Below are 16,631 nucleotides of genomic sequence, written 5' to 3' on the forward strand. Positions count from 1 at the left end.
ATATCAGGACCATATTGTGCAATATTCCTTTGTGATTTGTCAATTATGTGGCACAGTTGGAATCTATTTAGGATAACAATGTCACACATTATTTAGAAAATATATATATTTTTTATTTTTCTTCCTATAGTAAGACACTGTATGTAGTTTATCATCTGAACAAACAGTTGTCTTACATTCAATAAAAACATAATAATAATAATAATAATATAAAGTTTTATACACCACATGTTCTGTGAAGAGCTTTTATTAAACCCTCCGTTCCTGTGTCTCACCCCATATATGCGCTGAAGATGGTCAGGTGATCAGAGCTTGCTAGCGCCATGGAGGATTTTGCCAGGTCCGCCTCGTCTTTCCTTCCGATTGGCGTTACAAATGGTGACTTCTCAGTCATGGTGGCAGCCAGCGTTGCCTGTACCGGAGGAGTAATCATACTGTGTGGTTATTTCTGTCCCCCGTACTGTGTAATACATTATAGGTCTCTTGCATGGTTAGTATGACAATTGTAGCAGCAGTGTCATTACCCTTTATATCTATTACTAAATCTTCCATGTCTAGGTGATAAAGTGAACACATGTACTTACTACAACGTCCACACAGCCAAAGATTGCACCAAAGATGAGCATCTTTCCAATCTTCACATTGACAGGCAGGGCAGCAAGATGCTGGCCCAGGGGGGTGAGCTTGGGCTGAGTGAGCTCACAGGCTCCAATCTTCCTCAGCAGATTCATTGCATTGCTGATCACTTGGAGCTGCGGAGGGTCTATTGATTTAGATAGGAACTCCTCTGGAGAGCCGAGGTCACACTTCTAGATTCCGGAGACATGAAAATGCATTGCATAGGACCAAACATAATATACAAGCAGAGAGCATAACGTTACATCAAACAGTATAAGGACTCAAGCTATGAACCACAAAGGTAAAAATGCATCGTCCAGCATTAACAACACACGGACAACTAGCTCTATAAAATGTAGAGTGTTAGCTCCCTATGCCATTCCAGAAAGCTTCCTCTCGCTACATTAGGACAGAGGGACTTATTCAGCTTCAGCTGCAAAATTGCAGATCGGCCGATTATCTTCCATCTGTGCATGCGCAGGAAATGTACTGCAGGTGCACATCCCGCAATCTGCCATTCTGCTGCAATCGCATCTAGCCAGGATGCGATCGTAGGTTGATTGGTAGGCTGCGGGTGTTTGTGGGCATGCACATGGTGTTTATGGGGAGTGGTTGGGATAATGCAGGCGTATCATGGGCATTTTTTCGGCGTGCATCTGACGTCAGCTGCCACTTAAAACATGGCGCCCGGTTCGACTGCTTTCTCATTCACAACTGTCAATGGTACTACTCTTTTGTGATGCATATGCAATTTTGTGGCTACATTTGCGAACTGCAACTGAAGCTGAATGAGGTCCAGACTCCTCATGGGATATGGGACAGATGAAAAAGCTGAGAATTCAGTCATTTCAGCTGCTGTGACATCATTGGCCCTGACTGTGTATGAGTCAAGGAACTGAAATAGCAGCTTAACATGTACTGAAAGGCTAAATGGACTTGTATATGGGATTTTGTATGGCGATAATAAATTCATAGGAGCTTTCTGGCAACGTTCTTCTATCACCAGCCTAAATGAAGCATAAGCGGGGTGATAACACCGAGGAAACACAACATTTTTTCTAAATGTATATGTATAGTCAGTTCCCTGGGATCAGTAATCTGCTAATCCTCACCATGATGTGCAGACAAAGCTCTTCTAAAGGTACTCGTAATATTTCTGGAACAGAGTACTCCATAAAACTGTTGAATCTGTGAATAAAAACAGTAAATATGAAATGGGACCTTTAACGGGAAACCACGTAGAACCCCCAAAAAACAAGCAGAAACAGGCAAAATGGGCGAGAACATACACTAACTAGAACCAGCTGAGATATTAGGAAGTTCAGCTTTTCATATTCATTTCATCGAGTTCTCCCCAAACAATAGAAGTCATTCTCCAATCCCAACAGTGCAGCACTTCCAGGGAAAAGCACTTACCTCTCCTTGGGGTAGAGTCGGAAGCAGTACCCATCTCGGACACGGCCAGCCCTCCCCTGCCGCTGCAGGGCGCTGGCTTTGCTTATAAATGTCTCCACCAGGGAGCTCATCTGACTGCTCTCATGATATCTATTAGAAACAGCAAGAATGAATAAACTGGTCCTTAATATTTAATAAAAATAATCTGAGGGCCAATTGCTTTGGGTCTTTCATACTATAGATCCTATATTAGCATAATGTACAACCTAAGCAGAAATGATTTTCAGCATCATCATCAAAGTTCATTAATAAGGCGCCACAAGTTCCACAGCGCCAGATATGCACGGAAACAAAGAATAAAACAACACAAAGCAATATGTACATAAAGCACCACACAGGTCAGCACAGATCACCTGTTCTCCTTGGTTCTCCCAGCATCTATGACAAACACCACATCTGGGATCGTTATGCCAGTTTCCGCAATGTTTGTGGCCAGCACAATCTGCAAATAGGGAAAACCTTTTTAAAAAACGTGTCCAGGTCATGGCTGGGGATGCAATCAGGAGGTCGACACGGACTATGTCCACCTTACAATGCTGACGCTGATAGGTTGACAGTCAATAGGTCGACAGGTTCAAATGGTCAATATGACAATAGTCGACGCAAGTTGTTGTTTTTTTCCAACTTTTTCATACTTTACCAACCACATGGACTACGATTGGGAATAGGAAGCTTGCCTGAAGCGTGGTGAGCGTAGCGGTACACTAATTGGGGTTATATGTGGGTTAACATTGAAAATGACACTTAAAATAACAAACTTGTGTCGATCATTTCCATGTTGACCTTTTGACTGTGTCAACCTATTGATCCTGCTGACCTTTTTGACCCAGTCGACCATATGGGGTTGACCAATTGAAAATTTACATAATAATCCACACCCTCCTGATACGGGTGTAATGGTACGTAGAGTATTTTTACCAAGGCGGATGTTAAAACTTGAAGCACTCCACTTACCGGCATGTTTATAAGCTCTGCACAGGTAAAAATGTTCTAAGGGCCTTATTCAGAGACGGAAGCAGATCGCAGCATACGCAGCCAGATCTGCGTCCATCTCCTCACATGCTGGGGGCCACCTAGCATGTGTGAGGCCACCTCTAGATGCGGACGCATCGGAACTAAGATTGACCCCTGGCTGTGCTTTCAGGCATTCTGCCGCCATTTTATTCCTTGAGCGGCTGCGTGTGATGTCATGCAGCCACCCCTGAAAACAGTCCCGGCCCATCCTTGTTCGGTACGTCGGCATATCAAACACCACCGCTGTCAATCACACTGCGGCCACATCCTTACGGGATGCGGCCGCAATGTGTAAGGCCGCGCATGCGCACAGCAGCCAGTGCGCGTGCACAGAACAGATGGGTGTGGACGCGCGGTTGCGTCCATCTCATAATCACCCCTAAGTACCATTACATTCGTGTCAGGATCTGGACACTAGCACTATGAGGATGACATACTCTAGCAACGAATCCCATGGCGGGATGCCCCCTACCAGCACCCCAAACCTTGTTGCAATCTAGAAATCAATGCTGTACTTCGCATGCTTGCATTTCAGCTTTTCATATACTGAATATCTAGCAGAGAAAGAATTGGACAGGTGAATTTGCGCAATTAACTGGAAGTACTGCAGCAAGGACCTCTCATCTGAACAAGCAAACACCTAAGCTTGTAAATATTCTGTAGCAAAAATAGGATTTTGGTACTTACCAGGTAAATCCTTTTCTTTGAATCCATAGGGGGCACTGGAGTACTCTTGGGATATGGACGGGCGTGGCCGAACAAAGGCACTGAATATTTAAATTTAGGACTCTCCCCCTCCTCCATATCCCCGAGTACCTCAGTGTACTCTCTCAGTGTTTTTTACTGAGCGAACAGGAACGATATAGAGAGGTTGACAATGGAGAATACCTATAACATAACGGACAACCACAATGTTGACCCATAACCTTACTGTCAACTAAACAGTTGACACCATAACCGATAGAACTTTATAATTTGAACCAATCGGTGAAAATGTGTTAACATAAGCTCCTCTGAGCTTAATATCAATCAAGTAAAACTTGTTACCCTAAGCTCCCTTGAGCTTAAAACAACCCAGGTAAAACTGCTCTGGGTGGGCGTCCAGTGCCCCCTATGGATTCAAAGAAAAGGATTTACCTGGTAAGTACCAAAATCCTATTTTCTTTATCATCCACTAGGGGTCACTGGAGTACTCTTGGGACGTACCAAAGCTTCCCTCGTGGGCGGGAGAGCTGTTTGATACTTGTAACAGTAGGCAGCCCAAAGCTAGATGCTGATGGCGCCACCATTCATAACGTGTAAACGTGCACAAACGTGGTGCACTAAAGGCTATGTAGCCGCGTCGTAGACGCTCCACGACCCGCTGGGTCTGACATTCCCACAGAACCTGTGGGATGAGCTATTACTGACGTAGGCGATTGTAACTTAGCCTTAAAGTAAGCCTGACTTGTAGTCATTATTATTATCCAACTGGATAATGTCTGCTGAGAAACTGGCTAACCCCAGTTGGTAGTATCATAGAGAACAAACAACGTATTCATATCACGTACTGTAGACGTTCGGGACATATATAAACGCGTAATGCGTGTACCACATTCAGAATTCTAGAATGTGCTGTCCACACAGGAACCACTATTGGTATATTGATGTGAAGGATACGAAAGCGGAATTCGTCCGAAACTCTGCTTTGTCATGAGAAAACTCAAATACGGTGGCTTGGAATACAAGGCACCCCAATTATGAAACCAAAACCCTTGCCGAAGCCAAGGCTAGAAGAAAAATGTTTTCCAAAGTGAGAAACTTAATTCCCATTTGTTGTAAGGGTTCAAAATATGAAAACTGTAAGACATCTGAACCCAACCTCAAGTCGTCTGGCGCCGTAGGTGGGATAAATAGAGTCTGAACTTTGATGACACCTTGTAGAAAGATGTGTACAGACGCAAATAGAGGCAAACGTCTTTGAAAATAAGTTTACCACACAGATACCTGCACTCTTAGTGCAGATCAACACAGTTTTCCATCCCACCCCGTTTAACAGAATACGGGTAACCTGAAGGATGATGTTGGAAACCTCCGAGGTTTACAAGCTATGTAAGCACACGAAATTTTGTAATAATGAGCTGCCTTAAGCGGCTTACTAACTTGTAACAGGGTTGGTATAACCGATACTGTAATGCTCTATTTCTTAAGAGGGTGGTCTGAACCCTCACCCCGTCAACCGCAGCTGCGGTACATAGGTAATAGGTACATAGGTAACTATGGGTAAAAGAACGTTCCCTGATGTAACAGGTTGGACGTATTATGAGCGGGCCAAGATCGTGTGCCAGTATTCCTTGGAAATTCGAGAAGCAAACTTCTCCGAAACCCATGAGATACCACCAGTATGACTGTGACGAACTGTTTTATGATCCGTTTTGGCAACGGAGAGAGCAGCGTGGCGGAGCCAGATACACGATGCTGAATGACCACATGAATGTGAGAGACTCCACCGCCACTGCCCTTGTGATCTGTTGTTTTGTACACATACTGAGCTTTTGTAATTGTGGCGAGATGCCATCATGTATACTTGAGGGTAACCCCCTTCTGTGGACTCACATATGAAACACCTCTGGATTTAATGTCCAGTTTTCAGGATCCAAATTCTGACGGTTGTGATCATCTGTCTAACAGATGTCCACTCACTGAATGATCTCTTGACATTTTCACATAATGGTGTTCTGAGCCATTGAGGATTTGAGTTACCTGCCGCATTGCCATGCGGATTCTTGGTTCTCCCTGGTTGTTGTGTATGCAACTGCCGTTGCCTTGTCTGACTGCCCCTGGTTAGACTGAAAACGAATCATGTATTGCATTGTAAAATGCACGGAGTTCTAGGACCTTTATCGACAGCAATCTGTCGTGATCCGTTTTAGAACCTTTGTCGCTGATTTTAACTACAAATCCTGACCCTCTGCGACTCTCGTCCAGAGTATATGCACCCTTGTACCTCTGTGGGAAACGCGAGTGAAGGGTGGCGAACTAAATTGAACACACATCTTTATTCTTAATAGGTGAATACACCAATGTACCGCTAGTGTGCGTGTTTTGCACTAATTACTAGATGTACATTTGTTCTTGCTGGTGTAGTAGGTAAAATTATAATCTTACCTAGGAATTGACATCATTTAGTGTCGAACTTGATCTGCTACCGCAGTATACCTTAGTAGCACAAGTTAGAGGAACTTTGTTGAGACAAAATTCTTATGAGCAAATCATCTAAGATAGAGAAACTCTGTTGAGACAGAGTTTTTATGTGAGATGAGCTATCATCCCAACATCACTTTGGTAAATACCCGAGTCGATAAGCAACGGTAGACCTGAAATGGTTAATGGTTGTGGCGATTTGCAAACGCTAGAACCTGTGATGAACAAACCGGAATGGGTAAGTACGCATTGTGAAGATTAAATGCAATTATGCAATTTTGTGGCTCCAATAAGCAAATACTAACCGCAAAAATTCCATTTCCTAACTGTAGTAAGTGACTTGCTGATTGATATTGCGACGGAGCTGTTTGGTTTTGCTCAAACAGAGGGGAATAAGTAACTCTGACTCTGTTGGAGTACTACTGCCTGGTTTATAAACCAGCAAAGACTAAATGGCAACCTGCCAAACCGTTCGACAGAGGCAGTTTTGTCCTTTAAGCTGTAAATAGCTGAGACATTCATGAGTTGAAGTCATGAAACCTCGCAAATGTAACATGTAAAGACGCGCTTCCCCAATTGTAAAAGAGGTCATCAAACCACTGGCTTGCTGACTGTAACGTCCTGTCGTTACAAGGCGTGACTGTTTCTTATAAAGGGATAAAACGCCGTTACAAGTATACTGTATGCGGTAATGGCTGAATATCATAAAGGGATAAATATATCAAATTTAGGAGCAAACAAGCTCTGGCCTTGTCGCGCTTAACTAGCGACAATGAAAGTAACCGGCGTTAGCAGAAGCTTTACAGATATACTCTGCAGCTTCTTTTAACCGTGATCGTCATTGTTTCATACATAAATTCTAGTGACCCAAATGTATCCTGGGTTTTTATAATGTTTGACAGAAACGCATCTAGCAATGGCGGATCGCGTCCTTTTGGAAACGATTATGTATGGTTGTCAAAAACCCCGCACTATCTGAGTGCTGGACTAATGTACCCTTCTCACTCGTAGTTATCGGTGTGAGATTTGACATAGAATCGTGCATTAATATTATAAGACCAGTGAAATAAACACTCTGGTACCCAAAGGGAAATTGGCCCTTTGGAAAGACTGTCTTTTGTTAGAGCTGGCGGAGTCATTCCGAGACTCCGATGTTACCGCTCTTTTAATTTGAATTGCCAATGTTAACATAGGATTCTGTAAAATTAATTTTAGTCTGCACTAGAGCCTTACTCGCTATGTAGACAGACACCATAATATGCAACAGACAGACACTTGCACGACTTTGTGTCATATATATATATATATATATATATATATGTTATTGCTGAACAGCATATTCATATGAAACTCATGCTTGTTTCTCTCTACGGAAATCTTTAGTAAAAAAAACGAAAGATTTATTCGATATGAAGAGAAACCAAAGTATTCTTTATGTGAAAAGCAGTTCACATGGGCATATGAAACCCGAACCAAATTCCTACTAACTCCCCTGCGCCTCTGGTGGCTTAGAGATGTAGGGCAGGAATGTTCTAGAATTATGTAGAAATACAGATTACATGGCGGGCAGGAATTACATGGCTAACTTATGTGAAACCTGAACCAAAAAATTCCCACTCACTAACACCCCTGCGCCTCCTTGTGGAGTAGAGGTGTATGGCCGGAATGTTCTGGAATTATAAGCTGGAAAAACAGCAATGATTAAAATGGCCCTAATGCCATGCTTTCACAGAAAATCACAGTACAGATTACCTGCTGCAGTGTTAATATAGGCTTAATAGCCTATTATACAGTTAATATAGGCTTAATAGCCTATTATACAGTGATAACACAGGTCTAGGATACAGTAAAATACCTGCATTTAGTTAGCCTTCCATTAATATGAACACTGCCTGCAGCCTTATATTGCAGCCTTAACAGAAAATACCAGGAAACATGGTTAAAAAATGCAATATGTTATGACATTGATAGCCTATTCCTTACTGTTTAAAAAGCTGACCAGCCTATTATTAACCCATGCAGCCTTGCTATATGGTGCTGTTGCTATGGGCATACTCCCCCTCACCCCCCCTGCAGCTGCGCTGCTTGTGAGGTAGTCTCCCCATGTTACCTGCAGCGGACGGGAGAGCAGGGGAGCGCTGTGTCTAGCGCTGGGGAGCCGTCCGGAAGAGCGGCCGGCGCCTTCATACATCATATCAGCGGCGTGCGGTGTTAGCGCAGGAAGAGCGGCCGGCGTCTGTGAGTGACGTGCGGCCGCTCTGTCTTAGAAAGCGGGTAGAGTGGCTGGCTCGGGCGGCGCCTGTGCCGGGTAATCAGCGCTGGGAGAGCGGCCGGCGTCTCTGAGTGACGTGCGGCCGCTCTGATCTCTAGCGTAGTTCAGCGGGGCATATCAATGGCGGCTTCAGCGGTGCAAACACCCACACAGCAGGGCGGCAGCGTGAGCTGACCGCCCTGACACCCCACCATACCTTGCCGCACTTACTGTAAGCTACGTCCTGCTTGTGACGGGCTTTCATCCTGGCTGTGACGGGGCTTTCTGTAAGCTCCGTCCAGTGTCAGACCCTGTGATTTTCATAGCGGCTGGGCATAGCGCGTATGAGCTCCCCCTGCTGTGCAGCCGGACGGAGCTCAGTATGAGCGCGAGGCATTAACCCCTACATAGCGGGGCGGCAGCCTGCGCTGACCGCCCCGTTTCCCCAGCCTACCTTTATGATCATGTCTGGCTGTGACGGGGCTTCTTCTGTGTAAGCTCCGTTCAGCTCTGTAGTCCTGGCTGCGACGGGGTTTCTATGTGTAAGCTCCGTCCAGCTTCCAGTCAGCTTCCCAGTGATCTATGGCTGCGACGGGCTTCTTCTGTGCAAGCTCCGTCCAGCTCTCTAGTCCTGGCTGCTTGTAGGAGCAGTGGGCTGTCTGTGGCTGTGAGGGTGCTCTTTGTGAGGACCGACACGCCATGCTGTCTGTGGCTGTGAGGGTGCTCTTTGTGAGGACCGACACGCCATTCGCTGCCCGTGCAGCGGCACTATCCCGGACCCATGTTTTTCCAGAAACTGGGAAGGGATGTGCTAAGTGTAAAAATAAAAATTAAAAATTAAAAATAAAAATCCAAGTGTGGTTATACCACAAGCCGATGTTCGTGCTGTGAGCACCGAAAAAACACTGAGAGAGTACACAGAGGTACTCGGGGATATGGAGGAGGGGGAGAGTCCTAAATTTAAATATTCAGTGCCTTTGTTCGGCCACGCCCGTCCATATCCCAAGAGTACTCCAGTGACCCCTAGTGGATGATAAAGAAAGAGTTTAAGATGATAGGGCTTTGCGCTGTTACCAGAAGGATGTGCTGTACCCCAAATAAATACCACCACTCTCACTTTTTACTTTTTCAGTATGGGTGGGATATTCACAATTTATTGGGAACAGATATAAAGTGCAAAAGATCTTAAAGCAGTTTTATAGTGTCACAGTGTACATGCTGCTAAAATTTCATAGCACTAAAATTTGACATTACAAGATTTTAAAAAGACATGCAATAAAAGACATAAAAAACATAGAAAAGAACTCCTTATTTTCGTACCCTCTTGGGCTAGTGGTGTGTGCCTTAGTGTGGTGAAATCGGGTCCTGTCTAGGCCGTCCAGCAACACACCACTAAGCTTTGCCCAAATAGTTGGAGAGTCTTTAGGAGTCCACCAAAATGTTCAGCATCACCAGCATGACGCGTTTCGGATCCTTGTAAATCCTTTTTCAAATGCATGTGTTACTGAACGTCCTTAGGGTATTTATACCCTGAATCCGGATGGGACCGCCCTGCACTTCCTGTTTGTTCTTCCCGCCTTTTTCGCTGCGGGCAGCGTAGCGGAAATACGTCATCTGCGTTCCAGCTTTTGCCGGAAGTCCGGTTTTTTGCGTTCCACTGGCCGGCGGAAGTTGGTACTTTGTTTGCGTTCCACCACGGTCCGGAAGATATTAGGATCTTACTAGTCCAATAGAGATATTTTTTGCAGAGGGATATTTTCAGAAAACAAACAACACACCAAATTCTCTTGTTAAAAAACTATCACGGTACTTCGTATTCCCGCTAAGTCCATCCCTATTATGAGAATTGGAGGTTTATTTGATCTTTTGGTATCCCAATTCCGATATGGTAATCATGTAAAAGATAAAAGATAAGAAATATTAGATTAAGATCATACATCACGTTAAAAACCATTTGAGCTCGAAGTCTGCATTTAAACCTCTCGGAATGAGACTATTTAACATATATATCCATTTCATTTCCTTTTTAGCGAGACACACTTCCACATCTTTATATTTCCATGAATTATTAACTTGTTCTAACCCCAAGAACCTCTTTATACAGGTTTCCGCATTATTATGGACCTTTTTAAAATGTTCCGAAAGTGGGTGGCTAAGATTACCCTTCTTTATATTATAAACATGTTCTGCCATTCGTGTTTTCAAATTCCTTGTGGTTTTGCCTATATAGATCAATCCACACGTACACTCTATTAAATAAATAATGTTCCTTGAGTGACATGTTATAAAGCTATTAATGGTATATTCTTTTTCATTAGCATAAAAAGAGGTAGTTTTTCTTAAATTATTATGCTTATATGTTGAACGATACATTAAGCAAGAGCCACATCTATGAAAACCTTTCGTTCTTTCACTCTTGAGTTTTAAGTCTGGTAGTGTTCTCTTTACCAGGTTATCTTTCAAAGATCTTGCTCTTTTGTATATAAAGGAAGGTTTTGTTGGAAGATACTCCTTTAAAACTGGGTCTTCTTTCAGAATCCTCCAGTTTTTTGATACACTCCTTTCTAATTCCCTAAAATGAGAGCCATACTGACTTATATAGGACCATTCATAGTTTGAATTTTTTTGGGTGTTTCCATCCTTTTCTTTATATTTCAAAAGTTCATGTCTATCTAATGTTAAAACTTTGTTTTTGAAATATAAAGAAAAGGATTCTGAAAGAAGACCCAGTTTTAAAGGAGTATCTTCCAACAAAACCTTCCTTTATATACAAAAGAGCAAGATCTTTGAAAGATAACCTGGTAAAGAGAACACTACCAGACTTAAAACTCAAGAGTGAAAGAACGAAAGGTTTTCATAGATGTGGCTCTTGCTTAATGTGTCGTTCAACATATAAGCATAATAATTTAAGAAAAACTACCTCTTTTTATGCTAATGAAAAAGAATATACCATTAATAGCTTTATAACATGTCACTCAAGGAACATTATTTATTTAATAGAGTGTACGTGTGGATTGATCTATATAGGCAAAACCACAAGGAATTTGAAAACACGAATGGCAGAACATGTTTATAATATAAAGAAGGGTAATCTTAGCCACCCACTTTCGGAACATTTTAAAAAGGTCCATAATAATGCGGAAACCTGTATAAAGAGGTTCTTGGGGTTAGAACAAGTTAATAATTCATGGAAATATAAAGATGTGGAAGTGTGTCTCGCTAAAAAGGAAATGAAATGGATATATATGTTAAATAGTCTCATTCCGAGAGGTTTAAATGCAGACTTCGAGCTCAAATGGTTTTTAACGTGATGTATGATCTTAATCTAATATTTCTTATCTTTTATCTTTTACATGATTACCATATCGGAATTGGGATACCAAAAGATCAAATAAACCTCCAATTCTCATAATAGGGATGGACTTAGCGGAAATACGAAGTACCGTGATAGTTTTTTAACAAGAGAATTTGGTGTGTTGTTTGTTTTCTGAAAATATCCCTCTGCAAAAAATATCTCTATTGGACTAGTAAGATCCTAATATCTTCCGGACCGTGGTGGAACGCAAACAAAGTACCAACTTCCGCCGGCCAGTGGAACGCAAAAAACCGGACTTCCGGCAAAAGCTGGAACGCAGATGACGTATTTCCGCTACGCTGCCCGCAGCGAAAAAGGCGGGAAGAACAAACAGGAAGTGCAGGGCGGTCCCATCCGGATTCAGGGTATAAATACCCTAAGGACGTTCAGTAACACATGCATTTGAAAAAGGATTTACAAGGATCCGAAACGCGTCATGCTGGTGATGCTGAACATTTTGGTGGACTCCTAAAGACTCTCCAACTATTTGGGCAAAGCTTAGTGGTGTGTTGCTGGACGGCCTAGACAGGACCCGATTTCACCACACTAAGGCACACACCACTAGCCCAAGAGGGTACGAAAATAAGGAGTTCTTTTCTATGTTTTTTATGTCTTTTATTGCATGTCTTTTTAAAATCTTGTAATGTCAAATTTTAGTGCTATGAAATTTTAGCAGCATGTACACTGTGACACTATAAAACTGCTTTAAGATCTTTTGCACTTTATATCTGTTCCCAATAAATTGTGAATATCCCACCCATACTGAAAAAGTAAAAAGTGAGAGTGGTGGTATTTATTTGGGGTACAGCACATCCTTCTGGTAACAGCGCAAAGCCCTATCATATACTGAATATCTCCTGGTGAAATGAAGATGGTTTACATGACGTGTAGTCCTGCGCAAAACCTTTTCTAATAACACAAAGGCAGCAGAAATCATTTCATCCAATGTTTGATTTGCTGCCTCGAGTTCCATCCTACCTTTCTGGTTCCAGCTGGAGGCAAGACAAACGCTTCAGCCTGATCCTGACTGGAAAGGATGGAATGTAGAGCGATCAGCTTGTACCTGGAACAAAAGAACAGTACCCCACGTCAAACAATCCCTCACAGCATGTGCACCCTAAGGAGTAGACGTGTGTACAGTATACTGGACCAGACGGCATGTGGACCTGCATCCTATAGCAAGTGCAACCTCGCTCAACTGAGACTGACGAGATTATGCAGTGTGTTTTATTTCACTTGGAAACTATTGCTTATAGGATTATTGTTTTAGATTTTTTTTAAAGTAGCGCGGGTTCAGTGTGACTTCATTTTTCTTGTTCATTACACTCTGACATCTTGCATGGCTGGAGAGCATCCATACACGTGGTTGACCTTCTGACGTTGGTGCCAAGAGGATGTTTTTCTATTTGCCATCCGCATGAATCTTACCCAGTTTGTACCGTATAGTAGTTAGCTCATGGTCTGTCTGATTGATGGGTATGCCAAATGCATTAGGGGTCCCATTTAAATTTTGCTATGGGGACCACAAAGCCTCTCCATGGCACCAATAAGAACACGGAGCTAGCATCTTAATGGTCATACCCATCTTTGCGGTTTTCTGAAAGGGAGAAAGTACTGTTTCTGGTGCATTACTACCCAGGCATAGTTTTCATCCAGCTAAGTCTCACTCCAATATACCATCATTTTCTTACAACGCCATTCATTCTAATTTACCTATTGCGTTTGGAAGACTCATACCATTATTATCATACATTTAATAATTGTACTGACTCTTTTAGTTTTGTGTTTGTCGCCTCCTCTAACCCCTCCTTTGTTCTTTTTGACTAAGCCCTAATCCTCGGCCTCTATATCTGGTACACTGCTTCTATCTTTCACCCCCAGTTATTACATTTCTAGTTTCAAATCTGCTATAGCCATATAAGCATTTACCCTCTAACCCAGTGAGAAGCCTGTAGGCAAGAGGAAAATTGGCTTGTTTCTTAAAGATATGAAACCCTCCTTCCTAAACCAACTTCTCAGCCCCGTATTACGTTCCCAAAGCTCCGGCTGTCTTTCAAGTGTGACAGATGGATATCTCAGAATTTAATATTGTAACTTAATTACAGCCTAATTCCCTGCAGCCATATTTGACGACATCAATAACTTTGTCATTGGTACCAATAAGTAAAATAACCTGAATCCTCCTTGCCTAACAAACGAAGCAACCTGGAAATAGTAAATGGTTTGCCATTTGCGGTACTAATAATTACATCCTCTACCCTACAACCTGTCTGACCATCATTACACTCCTTTTCCCACCCTGACAAGTTGCGAGTGGAAGTGTGCTGCTGCGGAAACGCAGCTACTGAACTTACTCACAACTTCAGCCAATTGGGCATACAGGTTGTCTCTCCCATATCCGAAATCCAACATTTTTGAGGGCAACGGAGACAGTGACACCTTTGCTTTCTGATGGTTCATGCACAAAATTGTAAAAACTATTGCATACATTTATTTTTGGATATATATGAAACATAAATGAATTATGAATTTCGGGTTTAGACTTGGGTCCCCCCCCCAAGATATTTCATTATGGTATTCAAATATTTCAAAGTATGTAAAAATCTTATATTCAAGATATTTATGGTCCCAAGCATTTTGAATAAGGAAGACTGAACCTGTATCTATTGGGAAGTGTATGATCATAACTAACCTTTCTGATACTCTTTCCTCTACACCTACCTGCCGCACAATCATGCACTCTCATGTCCTCACTAGCTCTATTGCAGCGTTTCCAAACCCAGTCCTCATGGTACACTGACAGTGCAGACATCAGGGATATCCCTGCTTCAGCACAGGTGGGTAAATGAAAGACAGAGCTCATTAGGGATGGCCATCAGTGGGTTAATTATTGATGGTGGTTAACCTCGATGGCAGGAAGCCATCGCCAATGAACCATCGATGACTTGCACCCATTAATGACCGCCACTTCTGTGGGGAATGACTGGTGGACAGTCAAACAGGGAAGGGGCAGGGTTTAGCTGGCTGATACTGACGGAGCAAAGCTCCAATCCTTGATGCCTAGGAAGAAAAAAAAAATCCATCATTGCCCTTTCTTTGCCATTGATGTCAATACCAACAACAATCGGTGGCAAACCATTGATGGCTGTCAACCATCCCTAGTGCTCATACATGGATATCCTTGGTACCTGGACTGTAAATGGTCCATGAGAACCTTGTTTGGAAAACATTGCCCTAACCAGTACAAGCTTAACGAGCAGCAAACATCTCTCTGTGTTTTCAATGGACAGCTGTGTTATCATGAAAAAATAAGAATTTACTTACCGATAATTCTATTTCTCATAGTCCGTAGTGGATGCTGGGGACTCAGTAAGGACCATGGGGATAGCGGCTCCGCAGGAGACTGGGCACATCTAAAGAAAGCTTTAGGACTACCTGGTGTGCACTGGCTCCTCCCCCCATGACCCTCCTCCAAGCCTCAGTTAGGATACTGTGCCCGGACGAGCGTACACAATAAGGAAGGATTTTGAATCCCGGGTAAGACTCATACCAGCCACACCAATCACACCGTATAACCTGTGATCTGAACCCAGTTAACAGCATGATAACAGAGGAGCCTCTGAAAGATGGCTCACAACAATAATAACCCGATTTTTGTAACAATAACTATGTACAAGTATTGCAGACAATCCGCACTTGGGATGGGCGCCCAGCATCCACTACGGACTATGAGAAATAGAATTATCGGTAAGTAAATTCTTATTTTCTCTAACGTCCTAAGTGGATGCTGGGGACTCCGTAAGGACCATGGGGATTATACCAAAGCTCCCAAACGGGCGGGAGAGTGCGGATGACTCTGCAGCACCAAATGAGAGAACTCCAGGTCCTCGTCAGCCAGGATATCAATTTTGTAGAATTTGACAAACGTATTTGTAGAGATGAGCGCCGGAAATTTTTCGGGTTTTGTGTTTTGGTTTTGGGTTCGGTTCCGCGGCCGTGTTTTGGGTTCGACCGCGTTTTGGCAAAACCTCACCGAATATTTTTTGTCGGATTCGGGTGTGTTTTGGATTCGGGTGTTTTTTTCCAAAAAACCTAAAAAACAGCTTAAATCATAGAATTTGGCGGTCATTTTGATCCCAAAGTATTATTAACCTCAAAAACCATAATTTCCACTCATTTTCAGTCTATTCTGAATACCTCACACCTCACAATATTATTTTTAGTCCTAAAATTTGCACCGAGGTCGCTGTGTGAGTAAGATAAGCGACCCTAGTGGCCGACACAAACACCGGGCCCATCTAGGAGTGGCACTGCAGTGTCACGCAGGATGGCCCTTCCAAAAAACCCTCCCCAAACAGCACATGACGCAAAGAAAAAAAGAGGCGCAATGAGGTAGCTGTGTGAGTAAGATTAGCGACCCTAGTGGCCGACACAAACACCGGGCCCATCTAGGAGTGTCACTGCAGTGTCACGCAGGATGTCCCTTCCAAAAAACCCTCCCCAAACAGCACATGACGCAAAGAAAAAAAGAGGCGCAATGAGGTAGCTGTGTGAGTAAGATAAGCGACCCTAGTGGCCGACACAAACACCGGGCCCATCTAGGAGTGTCACTGCAGTGTCACGCAGGATGTCCCTTCCAAAAAACCCTCCCCAAACAGCACATGACGCAAAGAAAAAAAGAGGCGCAATGAGGTAGCTGTGTGAGTAAGATAAGCGACCCTAGTGGCCGACACAAACACCGGGCCCATCTAGAAG

At 43.1% G+C, this 16,631-nt stretch overlaps 1 protein-coding gene and 1 pseudogene across 5 annotated transcripts in view; both read right to left on the reverse strand.

Annotated features, from left to right (window-relative positions):
* Window positions 1-16,631, reverse strand: part of DHX29 (DExH-box helicase 29) — a 161,482-nt gene that overhangs the window by 10,446 nt on the left and 134,405 nt on the right. For all 5 annotated transcript variants that reach the window (XM_063962169.1, XM_063962173.1, XM_063962149.1 and 2 more), the window contains 6 exons: window positions 12,855-12,939; window positions 2,427-2,515; window positions 2,035-2,163; window positions 1,731-1,806; window positions 585-809; window positions 276-412 (listed from right to left, as the gene is read on the reverse strand). In XM_063962169.1, the coding sequence (XP_063818239.1) occupies window positions 276-412; window positions 585-809; window positions 1,731-1,806; window positions 2,035-2,163; window positions 2,427-2,515; window positions 12,855-12,939 (741 nt within the window). The remainder of the gene's footprint in view (window positions 1-275; window positions 413-584; window positions 810-1,730; window positions 1,807-2,034; window positions 2,164-2,426; window positions 2,516-12,854; window positions 12,940-16,631) is intronic.
* LOC134932385 (U5 spliceosomal RNA) lies at window positions 7,590-7,699 on the reverse strand (annotated as a pseudogene).

This window comes from Pseudophryne corroboree, chromosome 1, assembly GCF_028390025.1.
Source record: "Pseudophryne corroboree isolate aPseCor3 chromosome 1, aPseCor3.hap2, whole genome shotgun sequence".
Lineage (NCBI taxonomy): Eukaryota > Metazoa > Chordata > Amphibia > Anura > Myobatrachidae > Pseudophryne > Pseudophryne corroboree.